General features: G+C 48.0%; 1 protein-coding gene across 5 annotated transcripts in view; it reads left to right on the top strand.

The window, feature by feature from the left end:
• CORO2B (coronin 2B) overlaps positions 1-21,737 on the top strand; it is a 164,831-nt gene that overhangs the window by 85,270 nt on the left and 57,824 nt on the right. For all 5 annotated transcript variants that reach the window (XM_037733147.1, XM_037733148.1, XM_017513585.2 and 2 more), the window contains exon 2: positions 284-484. In XM_037733147.1, coding sequence (XP_037589075.1) covers positions 284-484 — 201 coding nt within the window. The remainder of the gene's footprint in view (positions 1-283; positions 485-21,737) is intronic.

The following is a 21,737-nucleotide window of genomic DNA, read 5'->3' as shown; positions in this document are numbered from 1 at the left end:
AAAAAAAAAAAAAAATAAGAAAATAAAAATAAAAAAAAGAAAGTGGGATAGACATGTGTACCAAAAGCCCCTATGCCAATCTTTGTTTGTGTAAGATGATATTAAAAGATTAAGTCCACTAGAACGGGCTGGGCACAGGAGTGTGCCCTGAATTCTTGATGCTCCTTCCTTTCCACCTCTTTCTGATGGGGGACGAAGGGCTTGCTCACCTGCTGCACCTCTGAGCCTCAGCTTCCCTCCCCCAAGGCCCAGCCTGACCCTTGTCTCTCCTGACCCCTCACAGATGTCTTGGCGTCCGCAATACCGTAGCTCCAAGTTCCGGAACGTCTACGGGAAGGTGGCCAACCGGGAGCACTGCTTCGATGGGATCCCCATCACCAAGAATGTGCACGACAACCACTTCTGTGCTGTCAACGCCCGCTTCTTGGCCATCGTCACCGAGAGCGCAGGGGGCGGCTCCTTTCTCGTCATCCCCCTGGAGCAGGTAGGTGGCCCCTACCTTCACCCCAGCTGCAGCCCCAGGGCCGAGAGAAGCCCTCCTTGGTCTCTCTTAGGCCTGATGCCCCTACTTCTCTCTGAGTTCCCACCTTTTACTTCCTCATCAAGCGTCTAGTGACCATGCCTTCTCTAGGGTTTTCCCGAGATTCAGCAGAACAGGTGCGGGTGCTGGACCCAGCAGGCCTAAGATCGCTTTCCAGAGCTTGCCTAAAGGCGTGCCCTTGGACAAGTCACTCCCTTGGTGTACACAAGATTCCATTCCCTGAAGAAGTGGAACACTCCGATATCCAAGACCAGGTCCAGCTTTACCACTCTGTGTCCTCAGTCCTGAGTGTTCTCTTGGTTTGGAGCCGGAAGGGATGAAGACCCAGCCATAGGTATTATACACCAAGCAACTGCAAAAATGATCCACTCTCTTTTTTTTGAGATGAAGTCTTGCTCTGTCCCCAAGGCTGGAGTGTAATGGCACGATGTCGGCTCATTGCAACTTCCGCCTCCCAGGTTCAAGCCATTCTCCTGCCTCAGCCTCCCAAGTAGCTGGGATTACAGGCATGTGCCACCACACCCAGCTAATTTTTGTATTTTTAGTAGAGGAGAGGTTTCACCATGTTGGCCAGGATGGTCTCAAACTCCTGACCTCAGGCGATCCACCCGCCTCAGCCTCCCAAAGTGCTGGGATTACAGGCATGAGCCACAGAGCCCAGCCCACTCATTTTTTTTTTAAATTGCTTTCCACTGAGAGACTGGAAATAATTTACCTTCTTCCCCATCCTCCATCTCCTATCTAAAGAGTTTCCCCTTTCTGTGGCTGCTTACGTGAATATAGCAGATTAAATCTGCCAAGCCTAGATCATGAAATTTTTAAGCCATAGTCATTCAGGCGGAGTCCCCAGAGGCCCGTGGGAGGTCACGCGCTTCAGGGAAAGTGCTCGCTGTCAGTCCCACTTGTTTATGGCTGAGTTCCCCCTTCCCAGGCTGACTCATCCCCACTCCCACCCTCCGCCAAATCGCTCAGGGGGAGGAAGAGGTGCATGTGGAAGGAAGCTTCGGTTCTCAAAATTCACTGTCAGCTGGTAGTGGAGGATGGATTTTTCCAGTCTCTCCTACCCACAGTGGGGGAGCACAGATTTGGAAAAGATTTTCCTTTCCACCAAAGGGGCAGCTGCGGGGACACTGAGGACAGAGCCTGGTGCACAGAGAGGTCTAAGGAGCATGAGCTTGGTGGCGGGAGGTCTGGATTCTGCACTTGCCAGCCTGTGACTGTGTGCATGTCACTTCACCTCTCCGACCCTTATTTTCCTGTAATGGTAAAAAGCAGGATCAGAAACCCTCCTCTGCCTACATCTGCCACGTTGGCCTTAAGCGAGATGATAGACGAGAAGCTCCTAGTGAACCACACATCACGTTAAGGATGTTTGGTTACTTTTCTGGGAAAGCTATCTGCTCTGCTGGTCAGCTTGGCAAAGGCTCACAGCTGCTCTAACGCATTCAGAAGGATCTTCACATGCATTTCCCTTCCCTCCCGAATCAGATGGCCTCGGGCCTCTGTTGCCTCAGGCACGCGTTCAGCTCCATCCATCCAGGCCTGCAGGTCCCCAGGAACAGGTGGGCTGGTTCTTACTGAGGCTCAAACCCATTGCTGGCACCCTGCCATGTTCCACTTTAGGTTCACAAGGGTCAACAGTCAACACCTCACACCATAACAAAAATTAATTCCAGATGCATTAAAGATATAAACACTAAAAAAAGAAAAGAGGTCAGGCAAAGTGGCTCATGGCCTTAATCCCAGCACTTTGGGAGGGCAGATCACCTGAGGCTGGGAGTTCGATACCAGCCTGACGGACATGGAGAAACCCTGTCTTTACTAAAAATACAAAATTAGCTGAGGGTGATGGTGCATGCCTGTAATCCCAGCTACTTGGGAGGCTGAGGCCAGAGAATCACTTGAACTCGGGATGTGGAGGTTGTGGTGAGCCGAGATCATGCCAGCACTCCAGCCTGGGCAACAAGAGCAAAACTCCATTTCAAAAAAAAAAGAAAGAAAATAAAAGAAAGAAAAGCTACAAGTGTATTAGAGGAAAATGGAGCGCATGTTTAAAATCATGCAACGAAGAAAGGCTTCCTAAGAAAGACAGGAATCCCCCAAATCATAAAAGAAATGATTAATAGATTAGAATATATTTTTAAAAAATAGTTTCTGTACTACAATGAGACATCCAAACAAAATGAAAAGTCAAGCCACATACTTGACTACGATATTTGCAATATATAATAGACAAAGTATTTCTGAAAAGAATATATAAAGAGTTCCAGAAAAATCAATAAGAAAAAGAACCCAAAAGAAAAGTGAGACTGGGGCCAGGCACGGTGGCTCACGCCTGCAATCCCAATGCTGGGAGGCCAAGGCAGGAGGATCACTTAAGCCCAGGAGTTGGAGACCAGTCTGGGCAACATAGTGAGACCCTGAGACCCTGTCTCTACAAATTAAAAAATATATATATTAGCTGGGCATGGTGGCTTGCCCCTGAAGTCCCAGCTACTTGGGAGGCTGAGGCGGGAGCATTGCTTGAGCTCAGAAATTGGAGGCTGCAGTGAGCTATTTTCACTTCACTGCACTCCAGCCTGGGAAACAGAGAAAGATCCTGTGTCAAAACAAATGAAAGAAAGGAAGGAAGGAAGGGAGGGAGGGAGGGAGGAGGGAGGGAGGGAGGGAGGGAAGGAGGGAGGAAGGAAGGAAGGAAGGAAGGAAGGAGGGAAGGAAGGAAGGAAGGAAGGAAGGAGGGAAGGAAGGAAGGAAGGAGGGAAGAAAAGAGAGAGTCTGGGCGTGGTGGCTCACACCTGTAATCCCTGCACTTTGGGAGGCCAAGGCAGGTGGATCACCTGAGGTCAACAGTTTGAGACCAACCTGACCAATATGGTTAAACCCTGTTTCTACTTAAAATACAAAAATTAACCAGGTGTGGTGGCGTGTGTCTGTAGTCCCAGCTACTGGGGAGGCTGAGGCAGGAGAAGTGCTTGAACCTGGGAGGCGGAGGTTGCAGTGAACAGAGATCGTGCCACTGCATTCCAACCTGGGTGACAGAGTGAGACTCCAGCTCAAAAANAAAAAAAAAAAAAAAAAAAAAAAGAGAGAGAGAGAGAGAGAAAGAAAGAAAGAGAAAGAGATAAGCAAAAGATATGAATAAGCAATTCACAGAAGACAAAAATATATATTTTAACCTACTAATTGGAAAAGATTTAAAAGAGTAATAATCTTCAGTATTGCCAAAGATGTGAGCGAGCAGGTGCTCAAATACACTCTTGATAAGATGTAAAGGAGGCAAGCTGGCACTTTCTATTAATATTTAAGGGTGCATGCCTACTGACCTAGCAATTCCACTTTAGGAATTCATCCTACAGAAATAGTCTCAAGTGTGTTTACAAAATATGTGTGCAGCATTTTTTAGTACTTGATTATTTTTATAAGCTTCAATTTTTTATTATACTCAATAGAAATAAAATTTCTGTCAAATTGCTTAAACGTTTCTAAATGCTTCCTCTCAATTTCTGTAATGGTAACAAATGTTTTATACTGTGAGTAGCACTGGTCTAGAATATGATCGGGCTTTGTAAGGACTTCATGGACAGCAGGAAAGAAGGTGCTCTTTACTGAGTTTCTTTCTATATAGAAGTATGTTATATAAATATACATATATATGTATAAGGTATATTTAATATACATCTTTTTTAAAACTTTGTTCACATGCTGTATAATACATTTCCTTTAACTTGATTAATCATGGACTCATTGTGACAACTCACACTACCAATTGATTTCTGTTATTTTCTCTCATTTCAAGAAGTTTTCAGTTTATATGCGTACTAAATGATTGTGCAACTTTTTTTTTTCTTTTTTTTTTTTTTTTGGGACAGAGTTTCGCTCTGTCGCCCAGGCTGCAGTGCAATGACCCAGTCTTGGCTCACTGCAACCTCGGCCTCCTGGGTTCAAGTGATCCTCCTGCCTCAGCCTCCTGAGTAGCTGGGATTACAGGGATGCGCCACCATGCTTGGTTAATTTTGCATTTTTATTGGAGATGGGGTTTCTCCATGTTGGTCAGGCTGGTCTTGAACTCCTGCCCTCAGATGATCTGCCCAGCTCGGCCTCCCAAAGTGCAGCAGCCTTTGTACGTGATTTAGTACTCACAGGCATGCGCTTCCGTGACCAGCTCTGCAATATTTTTATGACAGTGAAAAGGCTGGAAACAACCTGCAAGTCCATCAGTAAGGAAATGGGGTACAGAAATTAGGGGAGAGCCACACAAAGGGACACTATGCAGTCATTAAAATGATGCTGTAGAGGCCGGGCGCGGTGGCTCACGCCTGTAATCCCAGCACTTTGGGAGGCCGAGGTGGGTGGATCACGAGGTCAAGAGATCGAGACCACCCTGGTCAACATGGTGAAACCCCGTCTCTACTAAAAATACAAAAAAAATTAGCTGGGCATGGTGGCACGTGCCTGTAATCCCAGCTACGCAGGAGGCTGAGGCAGGAGAATTGCCTGAACCTAGGAGGCGGAGGTTTCGGTGAGCCGAGATCGCGCCATTGCACTCCAGCCTGGGTAACAAGAGTGAAACTCTGTCTCAAAAAAAAAAAAAATGATGCTGTAGAGCAGTCTTGTTCGCCAGCGTTCAGTCTCAGGATCACGTTCCACTTTTAACAATTACTGAGGATCCCAAAGAACTTTCGTTTATATGAGTTATTTATATCGATATTTAGCACATTCTAAATAAAAATGAATAGCTTTTAAAATATGTGTTTATTAACTTACATAATTATAAATCTGTTTCATAACTTACATAATGATAAGTTCTCCTGAAAAACATTTTATTAAAAATAACTATTTTTGGCCAGGTGTGGTGGCTCATGCCTGTAATTCCAGCACTTTGGGAGGCCGAGGTGGGTGGATCACCCGAGGTCGGGAGTTCGAGACCAGCCTGGCCAACATGGAGAAACCCCGTCTCTACTAAAAATACAAAATTAGCCTGACGTGGTGGCACATGCCTGTAATCCCAGCTACTCGGGAGACTGAGGCAGGAGAATCGCTTGAACCTGGGAGGCGGAGGTTGTGGTGAGCCAAGATCGCACCGTTGCCCTCCGGCCTGGGCAATGCGTGAATCTCCGTCTCAAAAAAATAATAATAACAATAATAATAACAACTATTTTTTAAGACAAAAAAGTTGAGACGAATAGCATCATTTTACACTTTTGCAAATCTCTTTAATATCAGCTGGCTGGCTTTGCATATCACATGCCATGCAGCGTTTGGAAAACCCCACTCTACACTGGAGAGTGAAATGACAGATGATGTCTTATTATTAGGAGAATACTTTTGACCCAGTGGACTGCATAAAATGGTCTTGGGGATCTCCAGGCATCCCCAGACCATACACTGAGGACCAACGATACAGAGTAATATTTAACCAGAGAAAACTGTTTATGTGATACACTGTTATGTGAAGAAATGCAATATATGATTAATTACATTAAAAATATCTATCCATTTACCTATCTGGAAGTGACTGCAAAGACATACATCAAGTGTCAGAAGTTATCTCCCAAGTACTGGGGCCATGAGTGCTCTTTAATTTTCTTTTACCTTGCCCGTATGATCTAAATTTCTTACAAGGAGCACTTAACGTTTTGTACTTTTGAAAAAAAAAAAAAAAAAAAAGGCATTCCCTGAAGCGAAGTGGGAGCTGTTGAAGTTTCAGAGGCCCTGCAGGCTGGAGAGGGGCTCAGTGCAGGATATGCACCCGGGCACGGACGAGGGGCCCCGTCTGCTCGGTTTGCCTGCTGCCCTCCGGCCAGATGGATGTTCTCATCTACCTTGAGCATCAGCCCTCCCTTGTGTATGTTGCAAATGTTTCCTCCCAGAGTCATGCTTGAGTATGGGCTCGCTGCAGAAAGTTCAGGCAGAACTGCAGGACCCAGAGTGAAAGGCATGGGGAGGGATGGGGTGGACTCCTGACTCCGTGGGAGGGTGAGGCAGCTCTTTGATCTGCGAGGCTCACGTAGTTTGAGGCAGGACCCTGACTCTGGGGACTGTGGGACGCAGGGTCCCTCCTCCAAAGCGGGTGGCTTAGGTGCTCGAGCCAGCGTCGGTTTCCCTGGCCGCCCAAGCCACAGCCGTCCCTCTACCGCCTCCTGTGGCCAGGGCTGGGCCTGCAGGCGTAGGGCTGCCTCCTGGTTGGTGCTGGGGGTGTGGGAGGAGAGGGAACCCGTGGCTGATATGGCAGCAGTGGAGATGCTGTTCCACACTGGCCAATTTTCTAGGAAGAAAAAGGATCAGATTATTTTAGCTCCAGTTTCTCCTTCCTCAGTTTTATAGAAATCTCCCTGAAATCAGTCTCCTGTATTTCAATACAAACACGGAAAAGATTCTGGCCGTTTCTTGGTGACTGCAAATCATCACTTTGAGCGTTAGCTATGAGCCGTGACTTGATGGTGGGACGGTCTTGTCCCTACGCTCAATGGATGCAGCGTACCCATTCAGTCTTGTCTTGAGCAAACAGCAGGCCGCAGAGAACTGTCTACTTTGGGAGTTCTTCTCTAAATTTCTTTCCCTCTCCTGTCCAGCATCTCCCCTCATTCCTAGCTTGCTTTTCTAAGAGATTTGGACTAGAAGAGAAAATAACACCTGCCCAGGATCCCAAAATCCCTGTCCCGAGGCCGCACCTCCTGAGGGAGGCTCAGAAGCTTCCACAGAGCTTTTCTCTCCTTGATCCATTCCCTTCAAAGCCAGCTTGCTTGAGATTTCCATATTTATGATTAAAAATTCTTCCACAGAGTAGGAAGCCATGTTCACAAAAACTACCAACCATCATCGTGGGATGATGCTTTGCTTTTGTATAGCACTCTCAGTTCCAGCAAACTCTGTCTTCATTGATCCTCTTAGCAGGTGGGTAGATCCATCCGCACTTCACACTTGGGGAAGCTGAGACAGCAGAGCCAGGCCTACAGTATGGACCCCAAACCAGCTCACTTATTTCTGAATCCTCGATTCTTTCCACCACCCTGTGATGCTGGTAAACAGATACGTTCTGGCTGGTAGACCTCAAAGGAGCGGATCTGTCTTCCCCGGATGTCTTATTCAGGCTGCTCCTGTGAAGACCAGTACCAGTTTTTTCCCTAGTTAACATTCAGCCGCGGGCTCTGAGCGGAATGTTAAGCTGCAGATGGGGGACCAATCAGCACCCTGATTGCCTGGCACAGCTGGAGGGGCCTCATGAATATTCCAGAGAGCAGGCCCTGTGCCCAGCAGCCTGATTAACCACTGGGGCCTCCCCAGGGTCCTGCTGCGCTCCACCACGACTACCTGCCACCTCCAGGCCACAGGATAACCAGGGCTAGAAACAGAGCTACTGCTGCCCCAACTGGCACCTGGCAGAAAGAGAAGAAACCTGACCTAGATATCAAGAGTCTGGGTTCTCCCTCTAACCCAGCCATGCTCAGTCCAAGCTGTACACCAGGTCTCTGGGGCTAGGTCAGTACATTCTCCTTCTTCACCACAGTAGTGTGACCTGAGGAGCTTTTAAGGATCTAACAGACCTTTTGTGTTTGAGTCTCACCTCAAGTTCTATGATGAAAGTATACTTATTCTCCCCATTTTACAGATAAAGAAACAGAGGCTCAAAGAAGTCAAGTAACTCCTTTAAGACCACACAACCCAGAAGTAGCAGTCAGAATTTAGCCCAGGGCCCTCCCAGCCATGTGCCTGCCCACCTTACAGAAGATTAGAGGGAAGCATTTCTATAAATATGACTTGTATTTTTACTACTGCCATTTGGATGTCTTAGAGGATTTCCATGAATGTTAATTCAACAAACATTTTATTGTACCTCGCTGATGGGCTGATACCCCGTGTGTCCATCTCTTTGGAAAGCCAAGTAGGTATTTCCAAACTCCATACAAGTGCAGCAGATCTGGGGAAGCTTCCTCTTTGAAGGAATGAAGCAACAATTCTAGTTGGCAAGGGGAAGCAGGGGAGGGTCCTGGAGCAGAGGTCCAGACAAGATAGCATCGCTCCTGCAGTCTGGAGGCAAAACTGGCCCACCCACACACCCAGCCATCCATCCAACAGACCAGTATTGAAAGCCCGCCAGGTCTCAGTCAGAGTTCCGGGACCAAAGAGGAAGCAGTAAACAAGACCAAGTCTTGACCACGTGGAGTTTCTAGTCCAGCTGGCTGCCCCTCTTGGACCGAGAGCCCGCAGGCGTGGGGAACTTGTCTGGTTTGCAGCACAGGGGCTGGCTCACAGTAGGTCCTTAGCCAAGGGCCACTGGGCTGAGCTATGGCCAGTCACAGAGGCAGATTCCCGTCTCCCCTGAGACGGGTCTCTTTGCTGATCCTGGCAGCCCATCCCCACCAGATCCCAGCGAGAATGCAGCAGCCTGCAGGGACTACCCAGACTGAAAGGGGCTGCATCCTTCCCTAAAAGCCCTTAGAATGGCATTGTATGACCTGACTGCCTAACTCTGGAGTTGAATCTAGAAGTTGGTGGATCCATTAGCTCCATTAGCTCCACAGCTCACAGCATGTCTAAGGCCTAATATTAAAAGAAGGGTCGGGAGGAAAGGTGCCCAGCTCGGTGGCTGAGGACTGTACTAAAATCATGTTTTGTTTGCCCCCTCGAAGCCTGCGTTCCCATTCCAGATTTCTGTAACACCCCATCACTCCCCCACAATCAGCTCTGAGCTCCTCAAACCTTCTCTCCCCCGGAAAAAAAAAAAAGCCTGAACCTTCATCACCGCACTGCAGTGAGGTCTCCGCCTCTCCAAGGGAATTCAGAGAGCCTTTTCCAAATCCATTTTTCAGATCTTTCCTCAATCGTTCTTTGTTCTTCAAGCTGCCTTCCGCTTGGTGCAATTTGCATCTCAAAGCCCATGACAGCCTGGATGTACAGTAAGTGACTTTGGAAAAGGGAGGAGAAAAGCGCTCTCAAAGAGAAAAGTCGTAACTTTGTCTCATTCGTCTGAGGCCTGAGATTGACAGCCTTGCCTGTGCTTTTCCTTTTTTGGAAGAATGGCTGCTGATTTTTGAGGAAAGTGAAGGCAAGCCCTTCAGCAGAAATGGCAGTGTCGCTCTGTCATTTTATCACAAGGTTATGGAATGGGCGTTCTCTGGATTTGGAGTCCAGGGGGTTGGAGATGCAGCCTGGCTGGTGGGTGACATGGGAGGTCAAAGAATCCATCCCTCTGCCTTGGGCCGGGGTCTACAGCTGAGCTGTCTTCCTGGCTCCATCCCTCCCATTCTTTGCAGAGCCAGGGAGGCTGAAAATGACAGTAGCTGGTTCACTAGGACTCTGTGAAGTCAGGCCATGGGCTCTAACTCTGCCCCGAGGCTCTGGCCTGGCCCCTGAAGCATCTGCCAGTCTGCCTGGTCCGCTACCCATTTTCCTGTCAAGGCCTGGAACCAACATCTGTTTCTCAGCCTCCCTGTTTGTGAAATAATAATAGCGTGTGTTTCTCGGGGTGCTGAGGTGATTAAACAAGGTGCCGTATACAGTGCTTAGCAAGCAGCCTGGCCCACAGCACCTACTAGTAAACAGGAGCCACGAGGACGCCCATGACTTGGGCCCATCTCCGGGTCACCCTGTCCTAGCAAGCCAGTTAGCTTTGGTGGGCTTTGGAGCCTGTGGCCAGCAAGTGGGGGGCTTGTCTTCGGCCTTTCTGCTGCTGCTGTCTGGCACAGTCCGTGAGTATTCCTAGCAGTGAGCTACTTCGAGAGGAAGCCACCCGCAGGCAAGTCATTTGTGCCTAAAAGGGAACAGGGATGGTGGTGCAGGGTCTCCAGGGAGGCATGGCTGGGGTGGCGATGCCAGGCTGGGTGCCTGGAGGTGGGGGATTCTAGGGAGGGTCCACGGCTGTCACGGAGCCTGCGGATGCCCCTCCCAAGCCAGCCTGCCTGTTTATCTGGAGTTGGGCTGCCTGCCAGGGTTTAATGAGGGAAGGCATGTAAAGGTTGTTTTTGTTGAGGTAGAGTCTCACTCTGTTGCCCAGGCTAGAGTGCAAAGGCACGATCACGGCTCACTGCAACCTCCACCTCCAGGGTTCAAGCGATTCTTCTGCCTCAGCCTCTGGAGTAGCTGAGACTGCAGGTCCCCGCCATCATGCCCAGCTAATTTTTGTGTTTTTAGTAGAGATGGGGTTTCACCATGTTTGCCAGGCTCGTCTCGAACTCCTGACCTTGTGATCCGCCCACCTCGGCCTCCCAGAGTGCTGGGATTACAGGCGTGAGCCACCGCACCTGGCCAGCGTGTAATGGTTTCACCGCAGTGCCTGGCATAAAGCAAGTGCTCAACAAATCCGGGCTATATTGCTTCTGTTATTACACGATCCAGGTTGGTGGGAGAAAACGGTGCTGGAACTGAGACGGGGGCTCTGTGGAGTCTAGCTGGCGCAGATGCACAGCCCCACTGAATGAACTTGAGTTCTCTGCTCCAAGCCAGCCTGAAGTCACACAGTCCTCAGTCTGTACCTCTCACTGGCCCCCCTCTCCAGTGCCCTAATCCCAGCCTTACGCTGACACAATGCCAGAGTCAGAGGGGACCCCAGGGATATGTATTCAAGTACTTTGTCCTGATCTCAAAAAGGAGAAGTGTCTTTTTTTTTTTTTTTTTTGAGACAGAGTCTCTCTCTGTTGGCCAGACTTGAGTGCAGTGGCACGATCTGGGCTCACTGCAACCTCTGTCTCCCAGGTTCAAGCAGTTCTCCTGCCTCAGCCTCCTGAGTAGCTGGGACGAGAGATGCACACCACCACACCCGACTGATTTGGAGAAGTGTCTTATCCAAGGTTACATGATATGCCTGGACACCCTCTGACCTCCTTCCCCAGAATCCTTGCCCTCAGCCATTTCTCAGAATCCAAACTCACACGTGTGGATGGTAACAATGGCTTTCCTTTACCAAGGATATTTGCATTTGGTTAAGAATAGGGTGAGATTTAAGATCGAACTCTTGAGACCCAAAGGACTGTGTTGGTCATAGTGGAATTTCAGCCTGCACGAGATCTGTGCACACAGGGCATCCTGTGTGGATGTCCCCAAGCCCTCCCACCAGGAGGCCAGGTAGAGACTTGCCTGTCCTGTCTTGTCAGAGCCTGTAGCTTTGGAAGCACTCTCCTTATGTGTCCGTGACTCTCAGTACTTCAAGGAACGAAACTGATTTAGGGTGCAGGAAGGGCCTGGGGAGAGGAACTAAAGTCACCTGACTTGAAACAGCTCCCTGGGGGCAGCTGGGGCCCAGAGACCTTGGCCGAGGCCTTTCTTCTGGCACCTTCCAGAACAATGGCCACCTGTTTGCCGCACCTGAGAAACCTGAGGCCTGATTTAGTCCTTAGGGCAGTTTCCTTTTCCGGAATGGCCTTCGTCATGTCCCTGCCCCCAGCTCCCATCCCAAGGCTCTTGACTTGTTGGAGGGGTGTGAGAGGAAGCGTTGGTCCCAGCATTCACAGCCTCTTCCAAGAGACAGCTCTGTGACATCAGCGTCACATACCACTTCTTGTCTCCCTGCTTTCCGTTCCTCTCAGCCAAGACCTCAGTTGCTAAGCAACCTTTGCCTGAGTTTCCAAGTGGGTCGTCAGGTGAGCATGAGAGGTGGAGGGTATGTGCTTAGAACGCTGCAATTTATAGATGGCGACACTGAGGCCCAGAGAGGGCAAGACACTTGGTCAAGGTTGCACAGCTAGTTAGTGCCCTATGTGCCAGATGATTGATCCTGACAGCAAACGCTTCAGGACAATCCCATTTTTCCCACGCCCTCTCCCCCACCAAGAGAAGAATCCAAACAACAGCAACACCTTAGGGACTTCCGTGAGAGGCTTCTATCTACCTAGACAAAGAGGCAGTATGCCCCGGGGTTAGGAGTACAGGGTCTGCATCAGCTGGCCTGGCTTTAAATCCTGACTATACCGTTTGCTAGCCATGTTCTTTGGGCAAGTTATCTAAGTTATCTAATGCAGCTGTGCCTCAGTTTCCTTGGCTGCACAATGAGAAACATGCTAGTCCTCATCCCGAGGCTACGCTGAGGAGTCAGTGAGGTGTTTCGTAAAGCCTGGAAGGAGCCTGGCTCAGGACACACCTCTCAGTGCAAGTCTGCTGGTGTGATCCTGGCTTGCGGGGCTCTGATGCACACTTCCCAGCTAGGGTGCAGTCCCCTGATGCACAGTTTGCTCATTTATCTCATGAGAATTCTGCTTTCATGTTATGAGTCACAGACAGAGTACAAAAGTTTGCAAACTTGAGTTTTTAACTTTTATTTTTAATACTCTTTATTCAAAAAGTATTCTTTTTTAATCAAAAATTGTAATCAGAAGTATTAACTTTTATTTTGAATACTTTTTTTTTTTTTTTTTAAGACAGAGTCTTGCCCTGTCACCCAGGCTGGAGTGCAATGGCATGATCTTGGCTCATGGCAACCTCCACCTCCTGGGTTCAGGCAATTCTCCTACCTCAGCCTCCTGAGTAGCTGGGATTATAGGCACTGCACCACAATGCCCGGCTAATTTTTTGTATCTTTAATAGAGATGGGGTTTCACCATGTTGGCCAGGCTGGTCTCAAACTCTTGACCTTGTGATCCGCCTGCCTCGGCCTCCCAAAATGCTAGGATTACAGGTGTGAGGCACGGCGCCCGGCCCTTGAGTACTTTTATTCAAATAAAACAGATTCTTAACTTTTTGGGGAGTCAGGCACACTTCCTTTTGGCAGTCTAGAAAAATCCGTAGACCCCTTCAGAGAATAAAGTTTTTAAGTATACAAAATAGGATTACAAAAGAAACCAATTATACTGAAACACAGACCAGGCACAGTGGCTTACGCCTGTAATCCCAGCACTTTGGGAGGCAAGGTGGAAGGCTTGCTTGGGCCGAGGAGTTTGAGACCAGCTTGGGCAACAGAGCAAGACACCATCTCTATGAAATACAAAAAAATTAGCCAGGTCTGGTGGCATAGGCTAGCAGTTCCAGCTACTTGGGAGGCTGAGGTGGGAGCATCACTCGAACCCGGGGAGGTGGAGGCTGCAGTGAGCCGTGCTCATGCCACTGTACTCTAGCCTGGGTGATAAAATGAGATCCTGTCTCAAGAAAGAAAAAAAAAAAAGAAGGAAAAGAAATACAGTTATCAAAATGTATACCAGATTTGTGCTGTATTAGAAGTGCTTTCATATCTATGCATTACGAACTATGACCATGTAGGACACAGTCATGAAGCTAATTTCAAAGTCGTGATGAGCGTAAATATTTTGAGATGATACTAGCAGAAGAGAACTGGAAATATCTGTGGTGTCTACTGATGAACACATTATAGGTTCAGCTAATCTTGTCGGGGGGCTGCTGCCTACACGTATGCACAAAAGAAGTGTGAGATTTCAGTTAGAGGCTGGTGAAAATATAGATTTAAATTTTCTCCTGCCCAAGCTCACAAACCTCCCAGCAGGGTCTGTAGCCCCAGATTAAAGACTGTGGAAATAAAATCAGAGGGGAATATTATTGTATAAAATCAGGACAGGCAGAACTGTTCTGGCTGAAAGTTGGTGGGAAGGGGGCAATGCAGTAGACCTGAGCACCCCTCATTCCTGTGGGGCACCCCAAACTCGTACGTTTCACTGGCAGTTAGGAAGCCTAGCTTCTCTGCCTGGTTCTTTGTAACCTTGGGCGAGTTCTTTTGCCTTTCTGGGCCTCAGTTTCCCCATCCGTAAAACGAGATGTTGGGCCCGTTGTCCTCTGAGGTCTTGCCAGCTCTGACTTTCTGAAACTCTGCGCTTCTCCTTCCCTGGAGACAGAAGCCCCGGAAGCTTGGGTCGGTAGGATCCCTGGACCAGGAAGAGGGAACAGCTGGGGCCAGGCTGACCAGCTCCCAATTGTTCAATGGAGGAGGAGGAGGGTGAGATGCATGGTGCTCTCCAAAGTGACAGCTGGGTGAGCCTGGCTGGGGGCCTCTTCCCCGCCTGCCATCTGTGCCTCCTTCCTGCCTTCGGCCAGCAGGAGGGGGAAGAGTGGGGGTTGTGCATGGGGCCCAGGCCAGATAACTACCTGGGTAGAAGGGGGAGGGGGCTGGCCGAGAAAATCCAGGGAAGAGCCTGGTTGCTCACTCTTGGGTGCTTAACTCTTTCCACCCACTCCCCACCTTTTCTCACCCTGATCTATAGAATTCTGGAGAGGAAGGAATATACAGCCCTAGGTCCACCCAGGCTGCTTAATGGCTATGTGACCTTGGGCAAGTTACTTAACCTCTCTGAGCTTCATTCTTCTTCTCTGTCCAGTAGACATCATTCCTAAGCCCTACTCCTTGAGAGTGGAACAAGGTGTAAATGAAACAGAGGAGATAAAGTGCCCCAACACCGTGGCCACGGGCCTGTCCAGAGAGAGCTTATACCTGGGACCGTGAAATGCCCCCACTGATCGGAACTCAACAAGAAGGCCCGATGAGCCCCTGTGCGATGTTGGTGGAGTGCCACCACTGTCCTCAGGCACGGGTGGCTTTGCAGCCAGCTTTCTCTCCTACATGCCTTTGGCCCGGCTGTTCCTCCCTCTGGATTGCCCTCGCCCACCAATATCCACATGCATACAACTCTCCCCACTCAGAATAACTTATCTATTTATAAATAAGCACTTTTATATTTAGGCAAAGCATCGCAGTTGGACAGTTTAAACTTCAGAAGCAAAGGACCTGCCGTGGAAGGTCTGCCTCTCCCTCCTAGCTTCCAGTCGCTCAGTCCCTCCACTAGGAGGCAATTGCTGTTAGCAGTTGCTGGAGTGTCTTTTGCAAAATTATTTATATGTACGTAATTAAACCTGGAACAGTGTGAGGGTTAGGGGTGCTGACCCCTGCACAGTTGAAAATCCACATATAACTTTCAACTCCCCCAAAACTTAACTCTGCTGACCAGAAGCCTTACCAATAACATAAACAGTTAACATGTATCTTACATGTTACATGTGTTCAAGACTGAATTCTCATAATAAAGTAAGCTAGAGAAAATAAAATGTTATTAAGGAAACTGACTGGACACAGTGGCTTCTGCCTGCAGCCCCAGCACATTGGGAGGCCCAGGCAGGAAGATCACTTGAGGCCAAGAGTTCGAGACCAGCCCAGGCAACATAGTAAGAGCCTGTCTCTAAAAAAAAAAAAAAAGTTTTTAATTAAAAATTTAAAAAGAAAATCATAAGAAAGAGAAGATGTATTTACTATTCATTAAGTGGAAGTGGATCATTATAAAAGTCTATCCTTTTTTCCTCATGCCTGTAATTCCAGTACTTTGGGAGGCCAAGATGGGCAGATCACCTGAGGTCATGTGTTCAAAACCAGCCTGGCCAACATGGCGAAACCCGTCTCTACTAAAAATACAAAAATTAGCTGGGCATGCTGATGGGCATCTGTAATCTCAGCTACTAGAGAGGCTGAGATAGGAGAATTGCTTGAACACAGGAGGTGGAGGTAGCAGTGAGCCGAGATCATGCCACTGCATTCGAGTCTGGGTGACAGAGCAAGACTCTGTCTCAAAAAAAAAAGACTCACTACCCATTATACCTGGTACTATATGGAAGAGATTGTCAACACGAAGGAAGATAAGCTCTGTAGAGAGAATATCATGAACGTCTAGAAGGATTACGTGTTGAAGATGCCATCATTGTTACAGAAAAAGCTGTGAAAGTCATCAAGCCTGATGCAATAAATTCCAGCTATTGGAGAAAACTTGTGCATGACCTCACAGGATTTACCACAGAGCCAGTTAAGGAAATCATGAAAGACTGTGGATATGCAAAAAAGGTATGTCGTAATGAAGGGTTCAAAATATGACTCTTGGATGGGTGCAGCGGCTCACGCGTGTAATCCCAACACTTTGGGCAGCCAAGGTGGGTGGATTGCTTGAGCCTAAGAGTTCAAGACCAGCCTGGACAACATGGTGAAACCTCTTCTCTACAAAAAATGCAAAAATTAACAAGGTATGGTGGTGCATGCCTGAAGTCCCAGCTACTTAGGAGGCTGAGGTGGGAGCAGCACGTGAGCCCTAGACATCAAAGCCATGACTTGAGCCCTAGACATCAAAGCCATGATTGTGCCACTGAGGTCCAGCCAGGGCAACAGAGCAAGACCCTGCCTCAAACAAACAAACAAATGAAAAGATATGATTCTTGAAGAAATTCAAGAGCTAATAGACATCACTCTAGAGGAATGAACAGAAGACAATTGGAACCAGTGCCTGACAATGAGGAGGAAGCCATAGAAGAAGCAGTACCAGTGAACGAATTGACGTTAGACAATCTGGCAGAAAGGTCCAGTTATTCAAGACTGCTCTTGACTTCTTTTATGGTGTAGACCCTCCCGTGATACGGGCACTGAAACTAAAGCACATGGTCAAAGAAGAATTGGTACCATATAGAAACATTTTTAGAGAAATGAAAAAGCCAGAAAGAAATTACGATATATTTCTGTTCAGTTACACTGCTCTTAAACTCCTGTCCTCAAGTGATCCACCCACTTCGGCCTCCCAAAGTGCTGGAATTACAGGTGTGAGCCACCGCATCTGGTCAGTACCATGTGTGGTAAGTCTTAAGAGTCCTTATGATTTCCTGATCTAGAGGCTGAATTAGAAGCATTGTGTTTACTGGCAAGTTGAACTCCTGAGGTTCTGGGTGGCCAGGGATATTGTCCAATATCAAAAGAACTTTAAAAGGCAGTTTTTCAGGGACAAAACATTCAACCAATCCAGAAAAGGAGTTCTGGGTATCCAGGCCTTCTTGGACAAAGACTGGCAACTGGTGTTTATCTTTTCCCTTCAAGGCTTGGGGGTTAGTAGCTTTATGGATACGGGTAGTCCTGATCATAAACCTGACTGCATTTGCACAAAACAGTAGAGTTAGCCTATCCCCTCTGCCTTAAATCCTGATGCTTGTTTTTCTTCCTTACTAACCAATGTTCTTAGTGGCATATTTTTCCAGAACAGAGCACCTTCGTCTCCATTAAAAATGTTTAGGTCCTGGTGTGGTGGCTCACGGCTGTAATCCTAGCACTTTGGGAGGCCAAGGCAGGTGGATCACAAGGTCAGGAGTTCGAGATCAGCCTGGCCAAAATGGTGAGATGGGAGAATGCCCTGAAGATGGATGGGGGGGGAATGTGGAGGAGTACAGAAGGAGCTAGTTGTATGTTTTCATGGAGGGAGTTACTGGAAAGGAAAGAGACTTCAGACCAGTTACTTCCATCTCTGGAAATAGAATATATGACACTGAAGACTATGGGCTTTGGGACCTAGAGTCCTGACCCAGCCATTTTCTTTCTTTTTTTTTTTTTTTTTTTTTGAGATGGAGTTTTGGTCTTCTTGCCCAGGCTAGAGTGCAACGGCACGATCTTGGCTCACCACAACCTCCACCTCCCGGGTTCAAGTGATTCTCCTGCCTCAGCCTCCCAAGTAGCTGGGATTACAGGCATGCACCACCATGCCCAGCTAATTTTTTATTTTTAGTAGAGACGGGGCTTCTTCATGTTGGTCAGGCTGGTCTCGAACTCCCGATCTCAGATGATCCACCCACCTCGGCCTCCTGAAGTGCTGGGATTACAGGCGTGAGCCACCGTGCCCGGCCAACCCAGCCATTTTTTAGATGAGCTATTATACTCGAAAGCCTTGGAGTTGTTACTTATGAACTGGAGATCAGAAATCCCACCCAGCAGGGTTATCATTAAGACAGTAGTCAGTCACACCTGTGGAGGACGTACAATGGGCCAGGGACTGTTCTAAGCCGAGACACCTGGTACCACTGAATGCTCAGCAATCTTGCAGATAAGGAAACTTAGGTAGCTTATACAAAGTTGCACAGCTGGAAAGTGATGGAACTGGAATAAAATAGAGCGATGCTGGCCGAGAGGTTAGCACCATGTTTGACACACGGCGAGCCTCCATCAGCGAGAGGGCCTGGGCCATCTGCCCCACCATGTGTTCAGACCTGCAACCTGCAGGCATGGCCCAGGGTGGGGGAGTGGTGGGTGCTATAGGGGATCCAAGAACCTTCTGGTTCATGCAGACAACACAGCCAAGGTCCGTGTTCTCAGGAGCTGTGTGACCCAGCCAAGAGACAGACAAGGAACAAGGGTGCACACAGCCATTAAGATGACATCAGACAGGGACGGGTGCTGTGAACAAATCCAACACAGTGATGCGATAGAGACTTTCAAGGAATGTATTAGGTAAGACACTCGGAAAGACCTCTCTGGAAACTTGAATGCGAAGGAGCCAGTCAAGTAAAGAACATGGGGAAGAGTGTCCCAGGAACAGAGAAGCATGTGCTGAGGCCCAGGGTGGGAGGCCAGTGGTAGGCAGGGGTTGGGTACCCAGAACCTTGGAGGCCATGCCAGAAAGTTTGGATTTTTTTCTAGGTGCTGTGGGAAGCCATTGGAGGGTTCAAGATCAAGGTTACCTCTCACTTGAGCTAAAAAAGAAATACGGTAGCAACACACCGCATAGAAAGCTGGAGACGGGTCTTGGCCTTGAGAAGGGGGAGCCCTGTTCACGCCCAGAACATGGCCTGTTGGCCGTGCTCAGGTGAAGGCAACTAGAGGCTTTATCTCTCAGGACATGGCTGGGTGTTTGAGACCCACACAGGCATCTTGGCACCTCTGCAATTGGGCAGGTTCCCTAAAAGGAACAGGTCCTCTCGCTGGCCAGGGCAAAGGTGGGAAGTGGCTGTGAAGAGCGTGGTCGGTTTGCCAGCCTGGTGAGGGGGACGTGTTCCCTGACTGAAGCTGCAGTACGCCTTGCACGAGTGCATGCGCAGGCTAGGACTAGCCGGGAAGAGCAATCCATTCCCGTGACTGACCTTGACTTTTGGCCTCACTTTCATTGACAGCAATGGGCAAGGCTGGCTCTGAGCTAGCAGCGAGCTTCAGGAACAAAATCTCCGCTTACTAAAAACATCAATCCAAGAGTGGGTTTCGGGCTCACCAGAGAAACCCCTGACAGTTTTCTGCTAATAAAAATAATATGTTTTTCTTGAAGAAATAAGCCAAATAAGAAGAAAATAATAACTAAGGCAGGGTGCAGTGGCTCACGTCGGTAATCCCAGCACTTTGGGAGGCTGAGAGGGGTGGATCACTTGAGGTCAGGAGTTCAAGACCAGCCTGCCCAACATGGTGAAACTCCGTCTTTACTAAAAATACAAACATTAGTCAGTCATGGTGGCAGGGGCCTGTGATCCCAGCTACTCAGGAGGCTGAGGCAGGAGAATCACTTGAACTCAGGAGACAGAGGTTGTAGTGAGCCGAGATCAAGCCACTGCACTCCAGCCTGGATGACAGAGAGACTCTGTCTCAAAATAAGTAAATAAAAATTTAAAAAATTTAAAAAAAATGTGTATAGATAACGAACTAGTAGAGGACTGGGTCGGAACCAAGCTGGGAAAGCAGAAATATTCAGTGGTTTGTTTTGTTCTGTTTTGAGACAGGGTCAGGCTTTGTTGCCCAGGCTAGAGTGCAGCGGTACGATCTCAGCTCACTGCAGCCTCTACCCCCCAGGTTCAAGCCATCCTCTCACCTCAGCCTCCCAAGTAGCTGAGACTTCAGTCATGCACCACTAAGCCTGGTTAATTTTAAAAAAATTTTTTGGTAGAGACAGGGTTTCACTGTGTTGTCTAGGCTGGTCTCTCCAACTCCTGAGCTCAAGCGATCCTCCTGCCTCAGCCTCCCAAAGTGCTGGGATTACAGGCATATGCCATTGTGCCCGGCCAGCAGAAATATTTAGAATCATGAGTTTGTGTAGATGGATCAGAAGTGAAAAGGGGCAATGAATGTGATAAGGAATTAATGCACAGAATTAATATCTCGGATATACAAAGAGCTCTTATAAATTATTAAGAAAAAGATAAACACCGGCACACCATTAGGAAATAATTGAGTGCCACATAGCATTAGAAGAGTCACAAGCAAATAAATGCAAATATCTGCTAAGCAAATGAAGATATAAGGAAACTTACAAGGCATCAAAACTTGCAAAGGAAAACAATGAGATATTATTTTTCATCTGAAAATAAGCAGATCAAAATACTATAATATTGGGTGCTGTCAGGGGTTATAGAGAAATGGTCGTTCTCTTGAGTTGCTGATGATGGGAGTGTAAATTAGTACAACTGTTGTGAAAGGCATTTTAAAATTAATAACAAAAGCATTTTTTAAAAGTGCAGACCTGTTACCTAGCATTTTCACTTACAGGAATTTATCCTTTAAAAAATTCATGAGTGGAAAGATTCAGCTACAATGTTTGCCTTAGCCTTTTTAGAGTATTGGAAATTATAAAGCACTTATGGACCCAAAAGTAGGAGATTGGATAATGTATGACATAATGTAGTACAGCCACATGGTGGAATGCAACGCAGCCACGAAAACGATGCTGTCCAAGAATGTTTAACGGCACAGGAAAAGGAACCACAGCACTCTCTCCAGCTGGGCATAAAATGGAGCGGATATCAGGACATAATAGTAATTACTCTTTTTCTGTGTGTCCCAAGTGTTTCTTTTTCCTTTTTTTTTAACTACTTTTTTTAAAAGTGAAGAGGGATCTTCTGGAATGTCAGGGGCTGTGCCCACAGTTTGAGACCCAGGAATATTGGCTCAGCATCTCTCCTGGCTGTAGACCTACATGTGGTCCAAAACCTCACCCACATGGCTTACCTGCCTCTGTTTCCCATGCCAAAATCTGAGATGACAATGCCACTTCTGCCTCCCTCACGACAAACAGAAAATATATCTGTGTTAGTTTTCTACTGTTGTGTAACTCATTACCCAGAACGTAGCAGGGGGGTTCTGGTTCAGGGTCTCACGAGGTTGCCGTTAAAGCTGTCAGTCGGGGCTGCAGTCATCCGAAGGCTCCATTGGGGAACATACACTTCCGAGCTCATTCTCAAAGCTATCAGCAGGAGGCCTCAATTCTTTGCAGGCTGTTGGCCAGAGACCTCAGCCCCTCACTGCCTGTCCTCTCCATAGGCTAAGTGTCCTCACTCATGGCAGCTGGCCTCCTCTGAGTGGTGATCCAGGGGGAGCAAGAGAGCCCAGGCAGACACCGGGATCTTCTGTCATCCTGTCCACATTCTGTTAGTAACAGACCAGTCCTGGTGCTACATGGGAGGGAACCAGCATGTAGGCAGGAGGTGAGGTTACAGGAGGTGAGGTTACAGGAGGTGAGGTTGCAGGGGGTGAGGTTACAGGAGGTGAGGTTACAGG

The sequence above is a fragment of the Cebus imitator genome, unplaced genomic scaffold (genome assembly GCF_001604975.1).
Source record: "Cebus imitator isolate Cc_AM_T3 unplaced genomic scaffold, Cebus_imitator-1.0 Scaffold496, whole genome shotgun sequence".
NCBI lineage: Eukaryota > Metazoa > Chordata > Mammalia > Primates > Cebidae > Cebus > Cebus imitator.
The sequence above is the reverse complement of the archived record's forward strand: the minus strand, read 5'-3'. Positions and strand labels throughout refer to the sequence as shown.